At 40.0% G+C, this 18,329-nt stretch overlaps 1 protein-coding gene across 1 annotated transcript in view; it reads right to left on the bottom strand.

Moving 5' to 3' along the window:
• LOC126195083 (uncharacterized) overlaps positions 1–18,329 on the bottom strand; it is a 461,160-nt gene that overhangs the window by 20,106 nt on the left and 422,725 nt on the right. Inside the window, exon 5 of the mRNA XM_049933544.1 lies at positions 9,563–9,739. Coding sequence (XP_049789501.1) covers positions 9,563–9,739 — 177 coding nt within the window. The remainder of the gene's footprint in view (positions 1–9,562; positions 9,740–18,329) is intronic.

Raw genomic sequence — 18,329 nt, 5'->3', positions numbered from 1 at the left:
ACAGGGAAGGTGAGAAATAGGACTTCATGTCGCAACAGTAAACCATAACTTTGACTTTTTTCAGAAGGGCACCCCCTAAAAAATCAGAACAAAAGTGCAATTGTCCTTACGACCTCTCTGGACTCACTGAATGAAATGAGCACCAAGCTGTGTCAGATTACTCCTGAGTTCCTTGTCAGATTGAAGAAGGATGTCCCTATGGAGAATAATGCCCTGGGTCACATTTACGGACTGGTGAGGAGTGATGCTCACTGGGATGTCTCCTAAGTGCTCGCAAGCCCGAAGGGAAGCTGATACAGTGGCAGAAGAGGTTTAATCAATAGGGAATCAGATCACATCTTACTAAGTGAGTCAACTTTAACAAAATTATCTTCAATATGTTCTACAAAAAAAAAGAGCAGATTGGTAGCGGCAAGAGTGTCTCCATATGTCCTGGACTAAACCAAGTAGTGGAAAAGGGTTTCACCTCCAAGCTGGTGGGCCTGGCCCACAAGGCCAAGGAAGCAAAAGTAGGTGCAGAAAGAGAACCATTGCTGCCTGAAGAGACAGTTGCATAAGAGCAGCCAGACGTATGGAGCTTAACAGCTTCATATGCAAAGCATTTTCCCTTATACTGCCCACTCGAACCTGGGGCTAACCCCATGGGCACCACCCAGCCACAGCAAGGGCCTTCTGGCATGGCAGTCTTTGCCAAGATTTCTGATGTCCCAAAAAGATGAGCAACCCTCCTAGGCATATGTGAGGCAGTGACAGTGCAGGCACCAGAAGTGTGATACCAGTGTTGTCAGGGGGGTCAGCCAGATGGGTACATAACTGCCCTATCACACAGACTAGCTATATGTGCTGGTGACATAGCGAGAGGAGGAGGGCTACGGTGGGCAAGGGAAGGGTGAAGGAGGGGTGCAGAGGTGCCCGTGTCAGAGACACTCCAATGGTTTGCAGTATGGAAACAATTTAGAAAGGGAGATCAAACCCCAAGGAGGACTAGAAACATCCAATAAAAAATAGAGAACATGTGACAGGAGCAAAAGGGAATAGCAGAACCAAAAGAACAGCCAGGTCATCATAAAGGGAAAGACAGAGAGAAAGGTGTGTGTGTGGGGGGGGGGGGGGGGGAGGAGCTAAAATGGGAAGGAGTGTATATGGGGAAGTCAATGCATCCCGGGAGAGAAGAAAGGCTGCAGTAGCTCAGGGTCTGTACCTACCACACGTATACCCACAAAAGAGCTGCAGGTCCTCTGGGGGAGAGGGGGAATCAACAGTCGAAGTATGACATTACTGAAGAGGGTAATAGTCTCTGGGTAGCACTGGTTGTCACTGTGTCCAATACATCAATGGACAGGATGATAAAATACAGGTCTTGTTGTGATTGTCATTATTTAATTGCTTGAACAGTTACAGATGCATATCCTGAACTGAATATAGTGGAAACATTAGGTAACTTGGGTCAACGAAAGTGCTTTTCCATGAAGGATTTAAAAAAGTGATTTCCACCAGCTGGAAGTAGAACCAATGAACTGGCAAAAGACTGGATTTAGCAGCCCCTGGTGACTTTATGAATATCAACAGATGTCATTTGTGCTTAAAAATGCACTGATGACATTTCAGCAATTGTTACATGGAATGTTGAGAGGGTTGAAGCTGCATCAGTGCATGGTCTACTAAGATGACATTGTTCTTTATAAAGATCTGAAGGAGCATACACAATGACTAGAAGAAGTGTTTAAAAGCCACTTCGTGTTGACAGCAGTGAAATGTCTAGGCCATATGATCAGCTAAGACAATGTGAAGACTGACCTACAACCAATATGTGTAGTGTGTGATTTCTCAGTACCATAAACCATGAAACAGCTACAGTCACTTTCAGGATTATCAAATTACTACATTTGTCAAATTGCTGAAATTCCCAGAACACTGACACATATTTTATTAAGGAAAGGTGTAACATTCCTGTGGGCAACTGAATGTCAAGCTGCATTTGAGAAATTAAAGGAAGCTAGCTCTGCTTTGAAGAAGAATTAATCGTGTCCTGTGACATGAGCAGTCAATTGATAGTATACTGTTTAAGTCAGAGTAAACAGGAAAGAACACCCCATAGTGTATGCATCTTGACAGTTAAATAAAATGAGCAAAATATTTGACCACAGACAAAGAACTGTTCAGTTTAATATATGGTGCCACTTACTTTCACAGTTACCTGTATGGCAAGAAATTCCAAGTCATAACTGAACATGTGGCATTAAAGTGGCTATTAGGGTTGAAGGATTCTTTGAACAGGCTGACTCGATGACCACTGAAATTGAGGAATTCGATTTTGAGATAGTTCACAAACTGGGCAAGAAAAAGGCAACACTGATGGATTAAGCAGAAAGATAGGGCCTTACAAGCTCTGGGCCAGAGCATTGCATAAAGCCAGGAGGCAAAGACCACTGATGGACTGTTAGCTATCCAAAACACAGCCACAGCTCACCATGCGTCATGGACTACAATGCAGGATGATGAAACTTGGTCCACACAGCTTGGTACTTTCAGTAAGAAAAGCAGGAGAACTAAAAGCAGCTCATGATCACAAGTTATTAGGGTGTGGAGGACAAAGGACAATAGATTGTGGCATCGCTGAACGATCTTGATAAAGAACATTGACCATTATGTGAGGAACTGCATATAATGTGCACAATGTGCTGATTTGATTCATCAACAGGTCCCATCTCGAACATTAACAGAGGCATTCAAGACATTTGAAGTGGAGAGAATGAATATCTTGGTTCCATTTAACCAAACAACAGTGGGTAAGTGCTACATGTTATTTATCATAGACCATTTTTGGCATTACGTCATGATGATTGCCATTCCAAATCATCAAGCAAGTACTGTTGCACAAGCAAGGATGAATAACTGGTTATTCATGGTTCACATCTGAGACACGGCAGTTATGGATCAAGGCACCAACTTCAGTTTGAAGTGATAAAGCAAATATGTCACTTGTTACAAATAAGGGAACTAAGAACTAGTCCCCTGCAACTGCAAGCAAATGGGAGGGCTGAATCTGTTCACCATACGATCATTAAAATATTAAGCTATTATGTAACTATAAAGTTATTATTATGTAAATAGCCACCAAAATGACTAGGATGTTTACCTACCCTATGTTGTGTCTACATGTGATTCAAAAGTGCATGATAACATTGGGCTCTCACTGTTCAAGGCAGTTTGCAGAAGGAAGAAGCTGGTGCCTTTCAGAATTATTACATCTAAAATTACAAAAAATAGATAGTCAGTATGAAAATTTGTGAAATCTTTAAAATGTACAGAAGTGAATACAAATGGTGAATACTTAGCCACTCAAGCAGCAAGAGAAAATGGGATGATATACTGTTAAAGTTGCTGGAATACAGGGTTGGATGATGGGTAGTGTTAGCAAGTCCCTATACACTGAAAGACAAGACAAATAAATTTCTTACACATTGTCCGGAACTATATGCAAAATGTAACATTACAGTTTTGGACATGAGCTACCATTGTCCACATGAGATGCATCAAAACCTTTTAAGAGCACTCCACATACTTTACCAAAGGTGTCAGAACCATTAACAGTGAAGAAGGTAAAGGGTTAAAAGGGAAGAAAGGAAGCAGAAACTCACAGGTAGGATGGATGCAAGGTGCCTTATGCAATCAGGTCACATCAAGAAGTGGCAAAATTTCTGTAATATAAGAAGAGCTTTGTAACAAATTGTGATAAGTTCTTAACATTCTCTTATTTTTATGGGATTGTTATATCTTGCTAGGATATAAAAATTTGTATTTTCATTGGTCGATATGTTTTTTGGTAGTAGGGTTGTTAGATAATATGGCGTGTAAATGCAACAATGCACTAGGGTCAGTCATATCATTATTGGCATATGGAAAACGTGTGTCTGATCTTTTAAGAGGGGGGGAGGGAGGAGAGAGAATGATATGGATTCCTTACCCTCAGGTAGTGTTACCACCTGGGCAATCATGACTTGTGCAATAATTGTGGTGGTGCTACACCTATTCAGTGGAGAAGTGGTGAACATGCCAGGGTCATAGCAACTCGAGGGAGGATTAATCTTCTCCAGGCAGGAGGATGTTATACTAGCCAGCCACCATTGGATACTGAGGTTGACTTAAAATGCTTGGGAAGTAAGGAATGAGGTATGGAGGCTGGAGGAGATGTTCACCAGATTGCATCTCAAGGTTGAATGGAAAGCAATATTAGAAGAGATATGAGGAGAGTATCAGGGGTTACATGTGTCATATGAACAGCTATGAGAGCAGTTGTGCCAAGCGATAGACCTAGCACCATATGCATGGTGGTGTCAAGAAAGTGGGGGCTAGTCACAAGTGAGAAATTGTTAAGGACAGTATTTGGAATGGCAAGTACCAACAATAATGGAAAGTCCAGGCTGGAATATCAACAATTATGAATGGAATAGATTGCTAATCAATGTAAAGATGAACTGTTGAATAGCAGACAAGTACAACAAAAAGACTGTTACATTCTGGCCAGAGCAGCTGGAGATAGCGGTCAGGTGTGTGTGAGATTGTGTAAATGTGCATGTGTGTTTTCTTCTGTTTTCTGAAGAAGGCTTTGGCTAAAAGCTCAGCATCTAACAGTCTTTTCATTGTGCCAGTCTGTGACTCAACATGTCATCTTTATGATCAGAAGCAATCTATCGTTTCCTTAATTATAGACACCGACAACATTCCGAGAAATAGTAACAACAGAGGAGCCAGGAAATGGCAGACCACAAAATCAACAAGCCTGGGAAATAGTGTATTAAATAATTCTTGACTGACGCAAGAATTAACTACAGAGCTAACTGGGTACATGAAAATAGTCATGGGTACAGTAAACCAGCATTTAAACATGATACAGACCTGCTGGGTGTTAGAATAGCAGTAATGAGACTTAGTTGATAGCATAGGGAATGCAAGAGTAGAAGTGACTGCTCAGGACTGGGCATCACATTCTCTTTACCAATGAGTGTCGCATATACCTTCAACCAGACAATCATTGGATACGTGTTTAGAGACAACCCCGTCAGGCTGAACACCTTAGACACACTGTCCAGCAAGGTGGAGACACTGCTGGTGGTCATGGAAGGTGCCGTAATGGTTGTACAATGCGTGACTGCCATCCTCTGACCGACATTGCAACCATTTTGGCAGCATACTGGCAAGGCATTCATCTTCATGGATGACAATTCGCACTCCCATAATGCACATCTTCTGAATGTCTTCCTCCAGGTCCGCGGCTTGTGGTCTTGGTAGCGTTCTCGCTTCCCATTCACGGGGTCCCGCGTTCGATTCCCGACAGGGTCAGGGATTTTCTCTGCCTCGACATGACTGGGTGTTGTGTGTCTTTCATCATCATTTCATCCTCATTCACTCACAAGTCGCCGTAGTGGCGTTAAAGAACTTGTGCAGCGGTGGCTGAACCGCCCCGCATGGGGTCTCCCAGCCACCAATGCCATACGCTCATTATTATTCTTCCTCCAGGATAACGACATCACTCAACTACTGTAGCCAGCATGTTCTCCAGACATGAACCTTATTGAACATGCCTGGGATAGATTAAAAAGGGCTGTTTATGAATGAAGTGACCCACCAACCACTCTGAAGGATCCACACTGAATCGCCATTGAGGAGTGGGACAATCTGGACCAACAGTGTCTTGATGGACTTGTGGATAGTATCCCACAACAAATAAAGGCATGCATCAATGCAAAAGGACATGGTACTGGGTATTAGAGGTACTGGTGTGTATAAAAATCTGGACCACCACCTCCGAAGTTCTCACTGTATGGTGGTACAGCATGCAATGTGTGGTTTTCATGAGCAATAAAAAGGACGGAAATGATATTTATGTTGATCTCTATTCCAATTTTCTGTACAGGTTCTGGAACTCTCAGAACCAAGGTGATGCAAAACTTTTTTTGATATGTGTATATGCCCAATGAGGATGGTCCAGACTGACACAAAAATATGTGAGGTACAGTTATTCCTAAGTAAAATGGATGCTGTAGGATGCTAAAGGGATGTTCTGACACCACACCCTTAGTTCTAAAGTGTTGATATGCAGTAGATCTAATCCATATTTGCACTGGAAGAAGTGATTATAAATTGTTACGAACAGAGCTGACCCAAGGGAATCATGAGATTGGAATTGTGAGGTAGTGGGTTAATGGTACAACCTGTGATACAATAGGAACCACTTTCAATCTCCAAGCTGCTATCACTGGGACCACTATAATGAATGTGACACAGTTGTTGCCATACTGGCCTGAACAACCATTGGACTTGTTTCCCACTCAGAACTGAACCAACCTTAATAACACCTTGAAGTCTGACCTTCTCTATTTGATGGATCATATATTTAGAGCACAAAGATTGTATTAGTGCTGAGCAGATCCTGCACCATGTAAGGCTGTACCATGATAAACAAAGCAATAAAATCATAACCTTGACTGATTCAGTTTCTGGTACTGCTGTGGCTCTGATTCTGCTTTGTGAGACCTGCATCTACTTTAAGTGGAGAACCACTCAGTCTGAGGAGCTCCCATTATGCTAGCTGCCAAGAGACTGGGTTAATTGTAGGATATAGCATTTGGTTTAATAGAACCATGTGCTTTAAATTAAATTGGAATAATGGGTAGTAGAGGATGTTGTGTTGAGATCTCTTTTGTCCAGAAATATAAAAATGAACCAAAGGAGTGAGGAATGTTGCACGATGGATAAGCATGGTGTAATGAACTGCCCAGCATCAAATCAGTAAAATTATTCCAGAATGAGATTTTCACTCTGCAGCGGATATGAAACTTCCTGGCAGATTAAAACTGTGTGCCGGACCAAGACTCGAACTCGGGACCTTTGCCTATCGTGGGCAAGTGCTCTACCAACTGAGCTACCCAAGCATGAGTCTCGGTCAGGCAAGCAGTTTTAATCTGCCAGGAAGTTTCAGTAAAATGATGTCACAGAGGGCAAAGTGTCCATCAGCCTGAAGGCCAGCCACTATGGAGAAAGAAAGTATTTTCAGAGTGCAAGGGTACTCATTCAGCATGCTGAAACTGCAGCATATGACAGCCACTGCCTCTAAAAGCCAAAGTCGGGACACCTTATGGTGGTGGTAGGCCATCTGGAAGCACTGCCCAAGCAAAAAAAAACCAAGACAAATGAAGTTGTTTTTGCCTAATGGCTATGGCAGGGCACTCCAGCCTGTTATGACTTCTGGGCTCAAGTGCTGGCATGGGGAGACTACTAGCCAGTTTGGCCCTCCCATATGTACCTCCTAAGTTAGACCCTCACTCTCAGATGCTCATTGTATCCAGTTGTATACAGGTGTGTATGATGTGGCATGCAACACAGTGTGTGGCAGCATATGATTACAAGACAGAGGCCACTTGCACTACAAAGAAAAGAACCCAGCCACCCTCTGTGGACTTTGCCGTGAGTAGTTGCAGGCTCCTATCTGAGCTGAAGTCTGTATACAGTCACCTTGGTACCTCCACTCCAATGGGTCACCCACTGGGTGACTGGCCTACTACTGATTGCTACCTCCCTGGGGCTGTGATTTCAAGAATGGGCCAGCTGACTGCCCAGATGCACTGTCACTGTTATTCACCCTGTGTGGGCCCACATTGTTGCTGACCACTGTCAGGGTGTCCGCACACCATCGCCTTCAGTCACACTGGGCACCTCGGCTTAAACGCCGTCGATAGATGGCGGCCAAGCTGTCTGGGGCCGTTTCTGTGATCTTTTACTAATGGACTGATGGTACACTACTTGTATCAGGCCTCTGCAGTTGCACTAATGGTGGCAGCCATCACTACTCATGGCTGCTGCCTGCCTGGTGTGCAAACCACTGATAATGGGAAGCCAAGAGCTATGGCCACCTATGTCACAGAGGACAATAACCTTCTCTCCAGATGCAATTCTGTCCCTGTAATTGACATGAATAGAAGACCTTTTTAAACAGGAATGTTTTGCTGATGATTCTAAATAAGATTTCAGACACCACCAGCTCTGCAGCCCATGTCGTGGCAAGGAAACAGCACTCTAAACTGTCTTGCCAGCAGCCAATTCATTTGCCACCTTAGGACCACTTCTTGACCTCTATACATCTGAAAATGTATTTAGTGCACATCTTTTCATATAGGTAGACCACTACTAAGCCTGTTGACCATATTAATGGTCACACAAAAATTATCTGCTTTGGGTAATCCAGCATCCAGTTGGTGAGCATATTCTGCATCTTGACTCAAGGGACCTTATTACCTGCACATAATAATTCATCACAAAATGATTGAGAAATCATAGAATTTTAGCAGAATGCCCTCCTACACAACATTATTGTTACCACTCCTCCTGAAATTTGTCTTCTAAATTCTCTGAAGAAAGAAATAAGCTGAAAGAGTTACTGTATCCAAAGTTTGAAATCAGCTGAGAGACACATTAAGAGTGTTATTCTGAGCCCATACTGTCTGTGACTTGGAGATCATATATGGTCAGCGTGGTGGTTATATTAAAATATAAATGTATGTAGTGTAAACATTTGGAATAATGAGCAGTGCATAAATCTGAAATAACATAAATATTTGTACAAGGCTGTATTTGGTTTGGGATCATTGTCTTGTAGAATTTTTAAAATGACAACCTGTTTACAATAATTTGTATTATTTACTACAATACCCCTGACCGCAGTTTTGACCTTGAGTCATTATCAAGTGGTAATGTGCTGAAAAATCACAGTTACCAACATTAACACACTGACTTAAGCAAATGAGAGCTCCTATGGATCATATCAGCATTTGTCACATACCGGTGGTGTATGCAATGAATGCTGACATGTGATATAGAGCCTGACATGCCTTTTTTTAAATTAATGTTGACAACTGCTGTGCTTCAGCACTTACCAACTGATAATGGTCTAAGGTCAAAAAATTTCAGTTGAATAAATAGTAACAAATAATATAGTCAATAGTGAACAAATGAAATCACAATGAAATCACAGCTTGGCACTAAACTCTGTGAATGTTGTATATATAATTCTCTCTTGAGTGTCTAAATAATGGCAGTATCCATCTGTGGATTTCGTGTGTTGTGGTATCTAGTTCAGTTGACAATAAAGATGTATTCCAAATGGAGTGAGCTATAATTATTTCAAGTAGAACACTGAGTTTATTCCTACAACAATAGCAAGAACACATAAAATTTTGTTTGCTAATTGATTATCCTGCATACAAAGCAGTAATTATTTTCATGTGTCTCTTTCTATGAAAGAACATCTAATGGTACAACACAAGTACAATTGACTGTGCTCTTCATGACAGTTTACAGAGTTTGTGGCAGCTACCAGTAACTTATTCTGAAAGAAATCACTGACAATGTGTCTTTTTTCAGCATTTATCTCAAAACCAACATCATTTATTACTAAAAATCCTTCTGTTGTGAAATAAATGATTTTTTGTTACTTTCACACACACTGTAAACAGAATTATTGTGTTGTGATAGTACTGGTACTTAGGATAGTCAGAATCCATACCTGATCCTCCTTGCTTGAAACATTTTGGCACTCTACTAGAACAATATATGAAAATATGTTTATTGACCAAGGGATTTTCTGTCTATAGAGAGAGATCCGTGTCAGTCCAAGTTCATCTGGCAGGTTAAGGTAGATGTAACGAGCTGATGTCCATTCTCTCCAGGAGTCTTCCATAACCTTGAACAAAGGAAGATTCATTGAACCAAATAAATTAAAAGTTAACACAGAGAAACAGAACAAAAAGTCTTTCTGATTATTAGCTCTTTAAAGAAAAAAGTAACAGATTAATTATTACATATTGAATATATTTTCTTACCAGGATTGTTTTGTTGCATTTAAACACTGAATAATGTCACTTGTTGTTTTGCAGTGAACAGTTTCTTGAATAATTATCACATACAGATGCTGTTCACTGTATATCAAGCAACATAAGGAGAAGGAATAGGAGAAACTTGCAGTTGTTACTAGACACAATATAGAAATTTCACAGTACTTTCAAATGTATTTTCATCATAATGAAAGTAAAATGAAACATAACATTGATAGTTTTTGTGACAGAGCAGTACTGTCTTCTACTAACAGCAGGAATGAGTTTCATATCTATTTAGTAACAATGGTTTGTTTATTGCATATTTTCTCAACTGATCAAGGGCTTGGAGGAACCCTAAGTGTATGTGTGTGTATTGTGAATGTTATTTCTCCTGTTATACACATTTTATTGTGTGCGGTTGAATAATTCTAAAAATGCAGGCAAGTTACAGATTAAACATTTCTTTTTAAATTCATGTGTAAAGTCAATGTTTCCTATGAAAGTATCTGGAAATAGGAAATTGTTTCTCTGTCATAAATATTGCCAATGTATTGGATTCAATGTCTAACAGTTTTGATTTATTTTTACTTTATTCTTGAGCAGCTTATAAAAATCTTTGACAACAGTGATGCCCCCTCCCCAGTAGCTTTCCTTCTCTGAACTGTTTTCATTGTTGTGTGCTTCAGTATCGCAGTGACTGCTCTACTGTCAAAATATACACTGATTGCTCAATTTGATATTCTGCATCCATGCACATTTCATTCCAATGGCACATTTATTTGGTTATACACAAAACTTCACAAATAGTAGAAAGCTACATTAGAATGTAAAATACATTTATTTTCTTTTTGGATCATTTAATAATTTGTGAAGGCTGTCTGAATAATTGGTACACAACATCTCATTGTGTTACTTCATGGGATGTTTCTTGTTTCATGTGGGCTACAATGGATCATGGCAGCCACAGTAAGAAGTGTAATATCATCAACCCGAAACATGTCGAAGAAACCCAAAATATGCTGTATGAAAAGGGTAATAATGAAGTTCAAGAGAATCTTGTAGATGCGGTGGACATAGATTGTGTTGAAAAAAATTTAAATTCAGCAGAAAGATTCAGAAAGTGAGGAAGATTTCACTGATGATGATGAGGAAGTACTTGAGGAAAACAGTCATTACTGGATTGGAAATTACAAAGCGACAAAATAAATAAGTTTTCACCACCACAGACAGTACTTTTCAGGGACTACAATATGAGTCATAACTTACCTGGATGTAAAGATGTGATGAAAGCAGTGAGAATGCCTTTGGAATCCTGGAATTGCCGCATATTTGATGACATTTTGTTCATTATAGTTCTGTTTAAAAACCAGTACACAGAGAATGCTGAAGCTTAATTTAGCATGAAAGAGATGTAAAACCAACAGATGTTATTGAATTTAAAGCCATCCTCATTGTTTTGTTTCTAGCTGGCATTAACAAAACTAAAATACAAGCTTAGAGGCCTTGTGGAGAACTGGTGAAGACAGTACTGAAAAATTTTAAATTGTAAGAACATCAAAAATTTCGAATTCATCATGCAGTGCCTTAGATTCAATAATCATCCAACTCTTGGCAATGGCATCAAAGATGAAGTCAACAGTATGAATAATGGTACAGTTTTGCAGGAAATGTACACTATTGGTTAGTGTTTATATTTTTTGCAATTATCAATATGAGTGTGATCAATCCACGTGGAATTTATTTTCGCAACAATGAAAGTTATATCACAAGAAAATGATTTCTGAAACAGCTATCTCATGCATTAGTTTTACATAATTTCATTCAAAGAAGTTTAGAGACATCAAGAATTCACATGCATCTTCAACATATGCCAAAATGTTATGAGCCAACATGTAAAGAAGAAGCAGAAGAAGAAAGCAGAAATGAAGAAAATGAGACTGAGGTCAAGAGGAAAAAGTGTAGTACTTGCACATTACAGAAAAGACTGACAAAATATTGTTGCAAAGTTTGTGTGTCCATCTGTTTGATGCACATAGAAATTTTTGCACTGATAAAAATGAAACTCATCTTTGTTACCATAATCCAACAGTGATGATATGGCAATTGAAAGATTAATATTTCTATTGTTGTCATGCTCTTATGTCAACTTTGTCTTTCTGTAAAGATATTTGCCTAATATAATATGTTTAGTCAGTGAAATTTAATGAAAAAGCAAGTGAAGAAACAATGTGATCAGCAACCAGTTTTGTTGCAGAGAACACTGTGCCTGACAGAATATTAACAAAGCAAGCCAATGCAGACAAAAACACTCCGTTTCTATGACATGGCAGTTACATTTATGCTGCCTGACTTCATGCTACAGTATCAGACTATACAAGACTCTGAGGCATACACCAGAGGGAAAAGGTAATGAAAACAATATATAATTAATGTGTTTCACTTGGCCAATGAAATTGCTGTTAATGGCAGGATTGGAAGCAAATAAAGATAGGAACATGTTACAAGATGCCCGAATACTCATTCAGTATAGTCCTTGGGCTGTAATATAAGTATCAGTTGGTATAATAATGGGAGGCCCCTGTATAAGTACAATAATAATAGTAATCAATACATTCAAATGAATGCAGAAGGATATAAATTTACAGCATCACACCAATGATTTTCAGACATTATAACTACCACTGGATACCTTGTATCAACAAAAAGAGTTTATGGATGCTTTCAAGAAGGTGATCTGTATTTCAGTAGGTCAGTGGAAGTGATGTTATTAAGCAACACCACAGAAAAGAGTGTGATAGTTGGGAGTCGTGGCTGACAGATCACTTTGCAGATGAGTTCACCTTTCTCTGTAAAAAGTACCATGCATATTACCATCAATCAGTACAATAGAAAACAATTAGTATGCTACGCAGGTGTGGCATTTGGTGCAGAATTTTTCACAAAGAATAAACTGACTTATGTATGGTCCCATATGGTATCACAGTTACTCAAATGCACTATGTGATCAAAAGTATCTGGACACCTGGCTGAAAAAGACTTACAAGTTTGTGGTGCCCTCCTTCGATAATGCTGGAATTCAGTATGGTGTTGGCCCTCCTTAGCCTTGATGACAGCTTGCACTCTTGCAGGCATACACTGTCAGGTGCTGGAAGGTTTCTTGAGGAATGAAAGTCCATTCTTCATGGAATTTTGTACTGAGAAGTGGTATCAGCGTCAGCTGGTGAGGCCTGGCATGAAGTCGGCACTCCAAAACATCCCAAAGGTGTTCTATAGGATTCAGGTCTGGACGCTGTGCAGTCCAGTCCATTACAGGAATGTTATTGCCATGTGACCACTCTGCCACAGGCCGTGCATTATGAACAGGTGCTCGATTGTGTTGAAAGATGCAATTGCCATCCCCGATTTGCTCTTCAGCAGTGGGAAGCAAGAAGGTGCTTAAAACATCAATGTAGGCCTGTGCTGTGATAGAGCCATGCGAAACAACAAGATGTGCAAGCCCCCTCCATGAAAAAACACAACCACACCATGACACCACTGCCTCTGAATTTCACTGTTGGCACTTCACAGGCTGGCAGATGACGTTCACCAGACATTCGCCATACCCACACCCTGCCATCAGATTGCCAGACTGTGTTCCATGATTCATCACTTCACACAATGTTTTTCCACTGTTCAATCATCCAATGTTTATGCTCCTTACACCAAGCGAGGTGTTGTTTGGCATTTACCAGTGTGATGTGTGGCTTATTAGCAGCCGCTCGACCATGAAATCCAAGTTTTCTCACCTCCCAACTAACTGTCATAGTACTTGCAGTGGGTCCTGATGCAGTTTGGAATTCCTGTGTGATGCTCTGGATAGATGTCTGCCTATTACACATTACGACTCTCTTCAACTGTCGGCGGTCTCTGTCAGTCAACAGACCTGTGCACTTTTGTGCTGTATGTGTCCCTTCATGTTTCCACTTCACTATCACATCAGAAACAGTGGACCTAGGGATGCTTAGGAGTGTGGAAATCTCACATACAGACGTATGACACAAGGGATACCCAATCACCTGACCACATTCGACATCCACGAGTTCCGCGTAGCACCCCATTCTGCTCTCTCACTATGTCTAATGACTACTGAGGTCGCTGATATGGAGTACCTGGCAGTAGATGGCATCACAATGCACCTAATATGAAAAACATATGTTTTTGGGGGTGTCCAGATACTTTTGAGCACATAGTGTCTCTATGATAATGGTATCTCTCCAAATGTGCAGGACATCTAGTGAAGCAGTGATTATTGGAGTACAATATTGGACTGCCAAGGGAAAGGAAGATGACCAGAATTTAACAACTTGTCAACAGTGAGGTTAGAGATGCAGCATAGTGCTGAGAAATGTAAGGATGAGAAATAAAATCTGCTATGATCTTGATAACAAGACTGATCTGCCATTTAATGAAGTAATTCTAGAAAGTGACAGAAGAACTAAGTCATATTAGCCAAATGGGAATTTGAACTCTGTTACTTCTAAATACAATGTCTTAACCATTATAACACTTGGTGATTGGTGAACAATGTACGCACACAGCAGACTTAACTGCTATGAAGCACACAAGTGGAGTGTTTGTGACTAAGGGATGGCTGGCAAGGTTTCCCTTCAATAAAGCTTGCAACAGTTTCTCTCTAGGAACAACAGCTGATGCAGGTACTGGTAAAGCCAACATGTGCTGTAATCCACTGCATATAATGTCACTGAATATGGCTGTCAGGGCAGTCACAAACATCACAAGAGTTTCACTTCAGCCTTATTTGTTCTGTTCATGAAAGCTAGTATTGAAAAAAAATTGAAAGTTAAGAAATATTTTCCATAAAAATAACATGATTATTTTAGCTTTATAATTATTCTCCAGCAAGTAGCAATGACATTCCAACTGCGACCAGAAATATGGCGGCAGACTCAATTAGTCACCTCAGTACTTGCAACAGGTGACCAGAAAGTTTTCATTCAAAGACCATAAAGTCCTAAACTGGTATTTCAATCAGATAAAATTGCTGTGAGCATTGAAGAAATCACTGCCCTGAGACACTACTTTCAAGATACATGTTTGGTGAAATATCGCATCCTGCTGTGTGAAGAGTTCACAATTGCCTGCAATACATCGGGCAGGCAGAAGTCATGATAATCGCTTGGGGAGAGGTCAGACTATAGGGCAGATGGTTGAGTGTCTCCCACTTGGGTTGACATAGCTTGTGTGTTATGACATTTGCGATTCAAGGATGTGCGTTATCATGAATCCCTGATGGATATCTACCAGAGTTTGTCCTTAGGCAGCCAAGAAAGGAATAATAGCATGCTGGCTCTCTTTGGGTACATTAGGTAGTAAGATTTCCACAGTCTGTGCTTCTGCATTTATCACATGCAACTCGGAAAGACATGAATACTGTGTTAATCACTTGCTTACATGCTGGTGCTTATATACAAACATTGGGATCATACTATTTTGCATATATGCTGAAGAAATGCCCTCAAATGGAAACTTTGTGATTGCCCCTTGTATTTATTTATTCTTGACAGTTACAGTCTGTTACCTGGGAAGCTAACACAGGCCATATGTTTCACATTATTGTGACTAAAAGAAAATGTATATATTAATTATTCATTCTTGGTAGTTACAAACATTATAAAAAAAATGAAAATGCTAATACTACAAGTACTTTCTATCACAAAAAGACTACTATAATCCCCTTAGCCAATTACCCAGGTATTAATACTAGTCTTGGTAGTACAGTTTCTGTTGTTTCTGTTATTTATTAGGGTGCATCTTATTTGTAGATGGAAGTTTCTGCTAGTGGACCTGCCTTCATACTACCCTGGTCAACAGTTACTGTCTGCAAGTCAGGAGCATTTCCATTACAACAAGCAATTCCATTATTCAGTGTGTTGTCTTAGAATCCACACTTCTGTTCTCACTTGCACCAATATGATAAAGAAGCTTAAAATTGTTCCATTCAGTGGTCATGAGCTGCAGTTGCCTTCTCTCCATTTGTAAAGTATATTGTCTGGTTGAGGTGGCAGCATGCTGATGTGTGGTTGGGTTCCTCGTGAAGTTGCCCTTAGCCTTCCTGTATACTGTAGCTGCAATATCATCCAAAATATGTCAAGCTGACTCATTGTTCAGTGCCGATTTGGAATCCAGCAACCTTATGGCCATTATTTGGTGCATCTTTGTAGGGCACACAGTCCCACAATGTGTGCTCTGGAGTTCCCACACTGTTGCTGCTGCAACTATCTTTCTTGATTTTGTGCAGATGTGTAACATATAGGCCATGACCAGTAAGGTAATGTATTAGTCCACTCAATGGGTGAAGCAATCTCAGTTTTAGGCTCTCCCTGATGTTAGGGAGAAATTCATATATTTTCCTGCATGTTCAGGAAGAAGTGTCCCATTCATTTTCCCATAGTTGTAATAAGTGATATTGTGTTAACTTTTTCATATTGGCCTCAGTTGCAAGTATCTTTCATACTTCCATTTAACTGCAATTCTTTACCAATAAAGGACTGCCCTTTTTGTGATTTCAAATTAAATTCCAGTGAGCAGGTTCCCAGAGTTACTAACAATGTATCATTCAGTCTTATACAGCAGGTGCCCTATAATTTTAGTAGAACTCCTCACTGAACTCTTCCAGCTAATGAAGCTAGATTCACAAGTTGCAATTCATGAGCCCAAATGCTTACATCATATTGTACACCTGATGCTAATATAAATTGGTTGTATGCTCTGTTAGGAAGCAGTAAGTTGTGTGGCAGCTGAAGTCACCATGAGGCACAACTGAGATGGGCAAATCCATTGGTTCTCTGCTGCTGTAAAGAAGTGTGCATCATGACTAAAGGCTTAGATTTCAATTTTGGTCTGACTGGGACAATTTGTTTATTGATTATGATGAACTTGGCATCCATTCTGCAATTTAATGGCTTGCAACTTCTTAGATGAAGTCACACATTGCTGTCATCCAGCTTTTATCATCTGTACACTTTCCGCGGCCGAGTGAACCTTGCTCTGAGCATCATGTAGCGGAGGATAACTGTCATGCATATAAAGAACAATTTGTGTTTTTATTGAGTGGGGTACAAAAATAATTACGGTGTATTTCTAGTATATCTGTGGACCTCATGCAGCAGAATTTGTTGATTTATTGTGTATTTTGAGTATCATTTGTTCTTTAATGTAAGCTGCTCAGTGTACTTGTCATCATGGAGCTAGACTATAGTGGTATGAAGAATAGTCTGCATATTTTACACTAGACTGTGCCAGTATTTTTACCAGATATGGTGACACAGCAACACATGCAAAATTCACATTCTGAAGAAATGACCAAAATACAAGCGAGACTTGCCCTATTTACAATGTTGTTTCCAAACCCTCTTCAAATAAATGATGAGAAAAATAAAAACTGAAGCTTGTGACATGCTCCTTTTCTTTGAATGCTGTCACGTAAAAGCACATGGTCCATACCTATTAACTCTCAGTATTAGCAAAACCATGATGGCTGTGACAAGTGGAACATCAGCGACCTTGGCGAGTTAATGTATGGTGCGGCATTATGGGAGGAAGGATAATTGGCCCCCATTTTATCAATGGCATTCTAAATGGTGCATTTTCCCATAGTTGTAATAAGTGATATTGTGTTAACTTTTTCATATTGGCCTCAGTTGCAAGTATCTTTCATACTTCCATTTAACTGCAATTCTTTACCAATAAAGTACTAACCTCAAAAACTACTCATTTTTCAGTGTATCTGCACACCTTTATATACAGGGTGGTACATTGATAGTGACCAGGCCAAATATATCATGAAATAAGCATCAAACGAAAAAACTACAAAGAATGAAACTCATCTAACTTGAAGGGGGAAACCAGATGGCACTATGGCTGGCCCACTAGATGGTACTGCCATAGGTCAAATTGATATCAAGTGCTTTTTTTTTTAAATAGGAACCCCCATTTTTTATAACATATTCTTGTAGTACGTAAAGAAATATGAATGTTTTAGGTGGGCCACTTTTTTTGCTTTGTGAAAGATGGTGCTGTAATAGTCACAAACGTAAAAGTATGTGGTATCACATAACATTCTGCCAGTGCGGATGGTATTTGCTTCGTGATACATTACCCATGATAAAAGGGACCATTTACCAATTGCGGAAAAGGTCGATATCGTGTTGATGTATGACTATCATGATCAAAATGCCCAATGGACATGTGCTTTGTATGCTGCTCGGTATCCTGGACGACATCATCCAAGTGTCCAGACCATTCACCGGATAGTTACGTTATTTAAGGAAACAGGAAGTGTTCAGCCACATGTAAAACGTCAACCATGACCTGCAACAAATGATGATGCCCAAGTAGGTGTTTTAGCCGCTGTCGTGGCTAATCCGCACATCAGTAGCAGACAAACTGCATGAGAAC

This window comes from Schistocerca nitens, chromosome 7 (genome assembly GCF_023898315.1).
Source record: "Schistocerca nitens isolate TAMUIC-IGC-003100 chromosome 7, iqSchNite1.1, whole genome shotgun sequence".
NCBI lineage: Eukaryota > Metazoa > Arthropoda > Insecta > Orthoptera > Acrididae > Schistocerca > Schistocerca nitens.
Note: the sequence above shows the minus strand (reverse complement) of the source record. Positions and strands in the feature narration are given on the sequence as shown.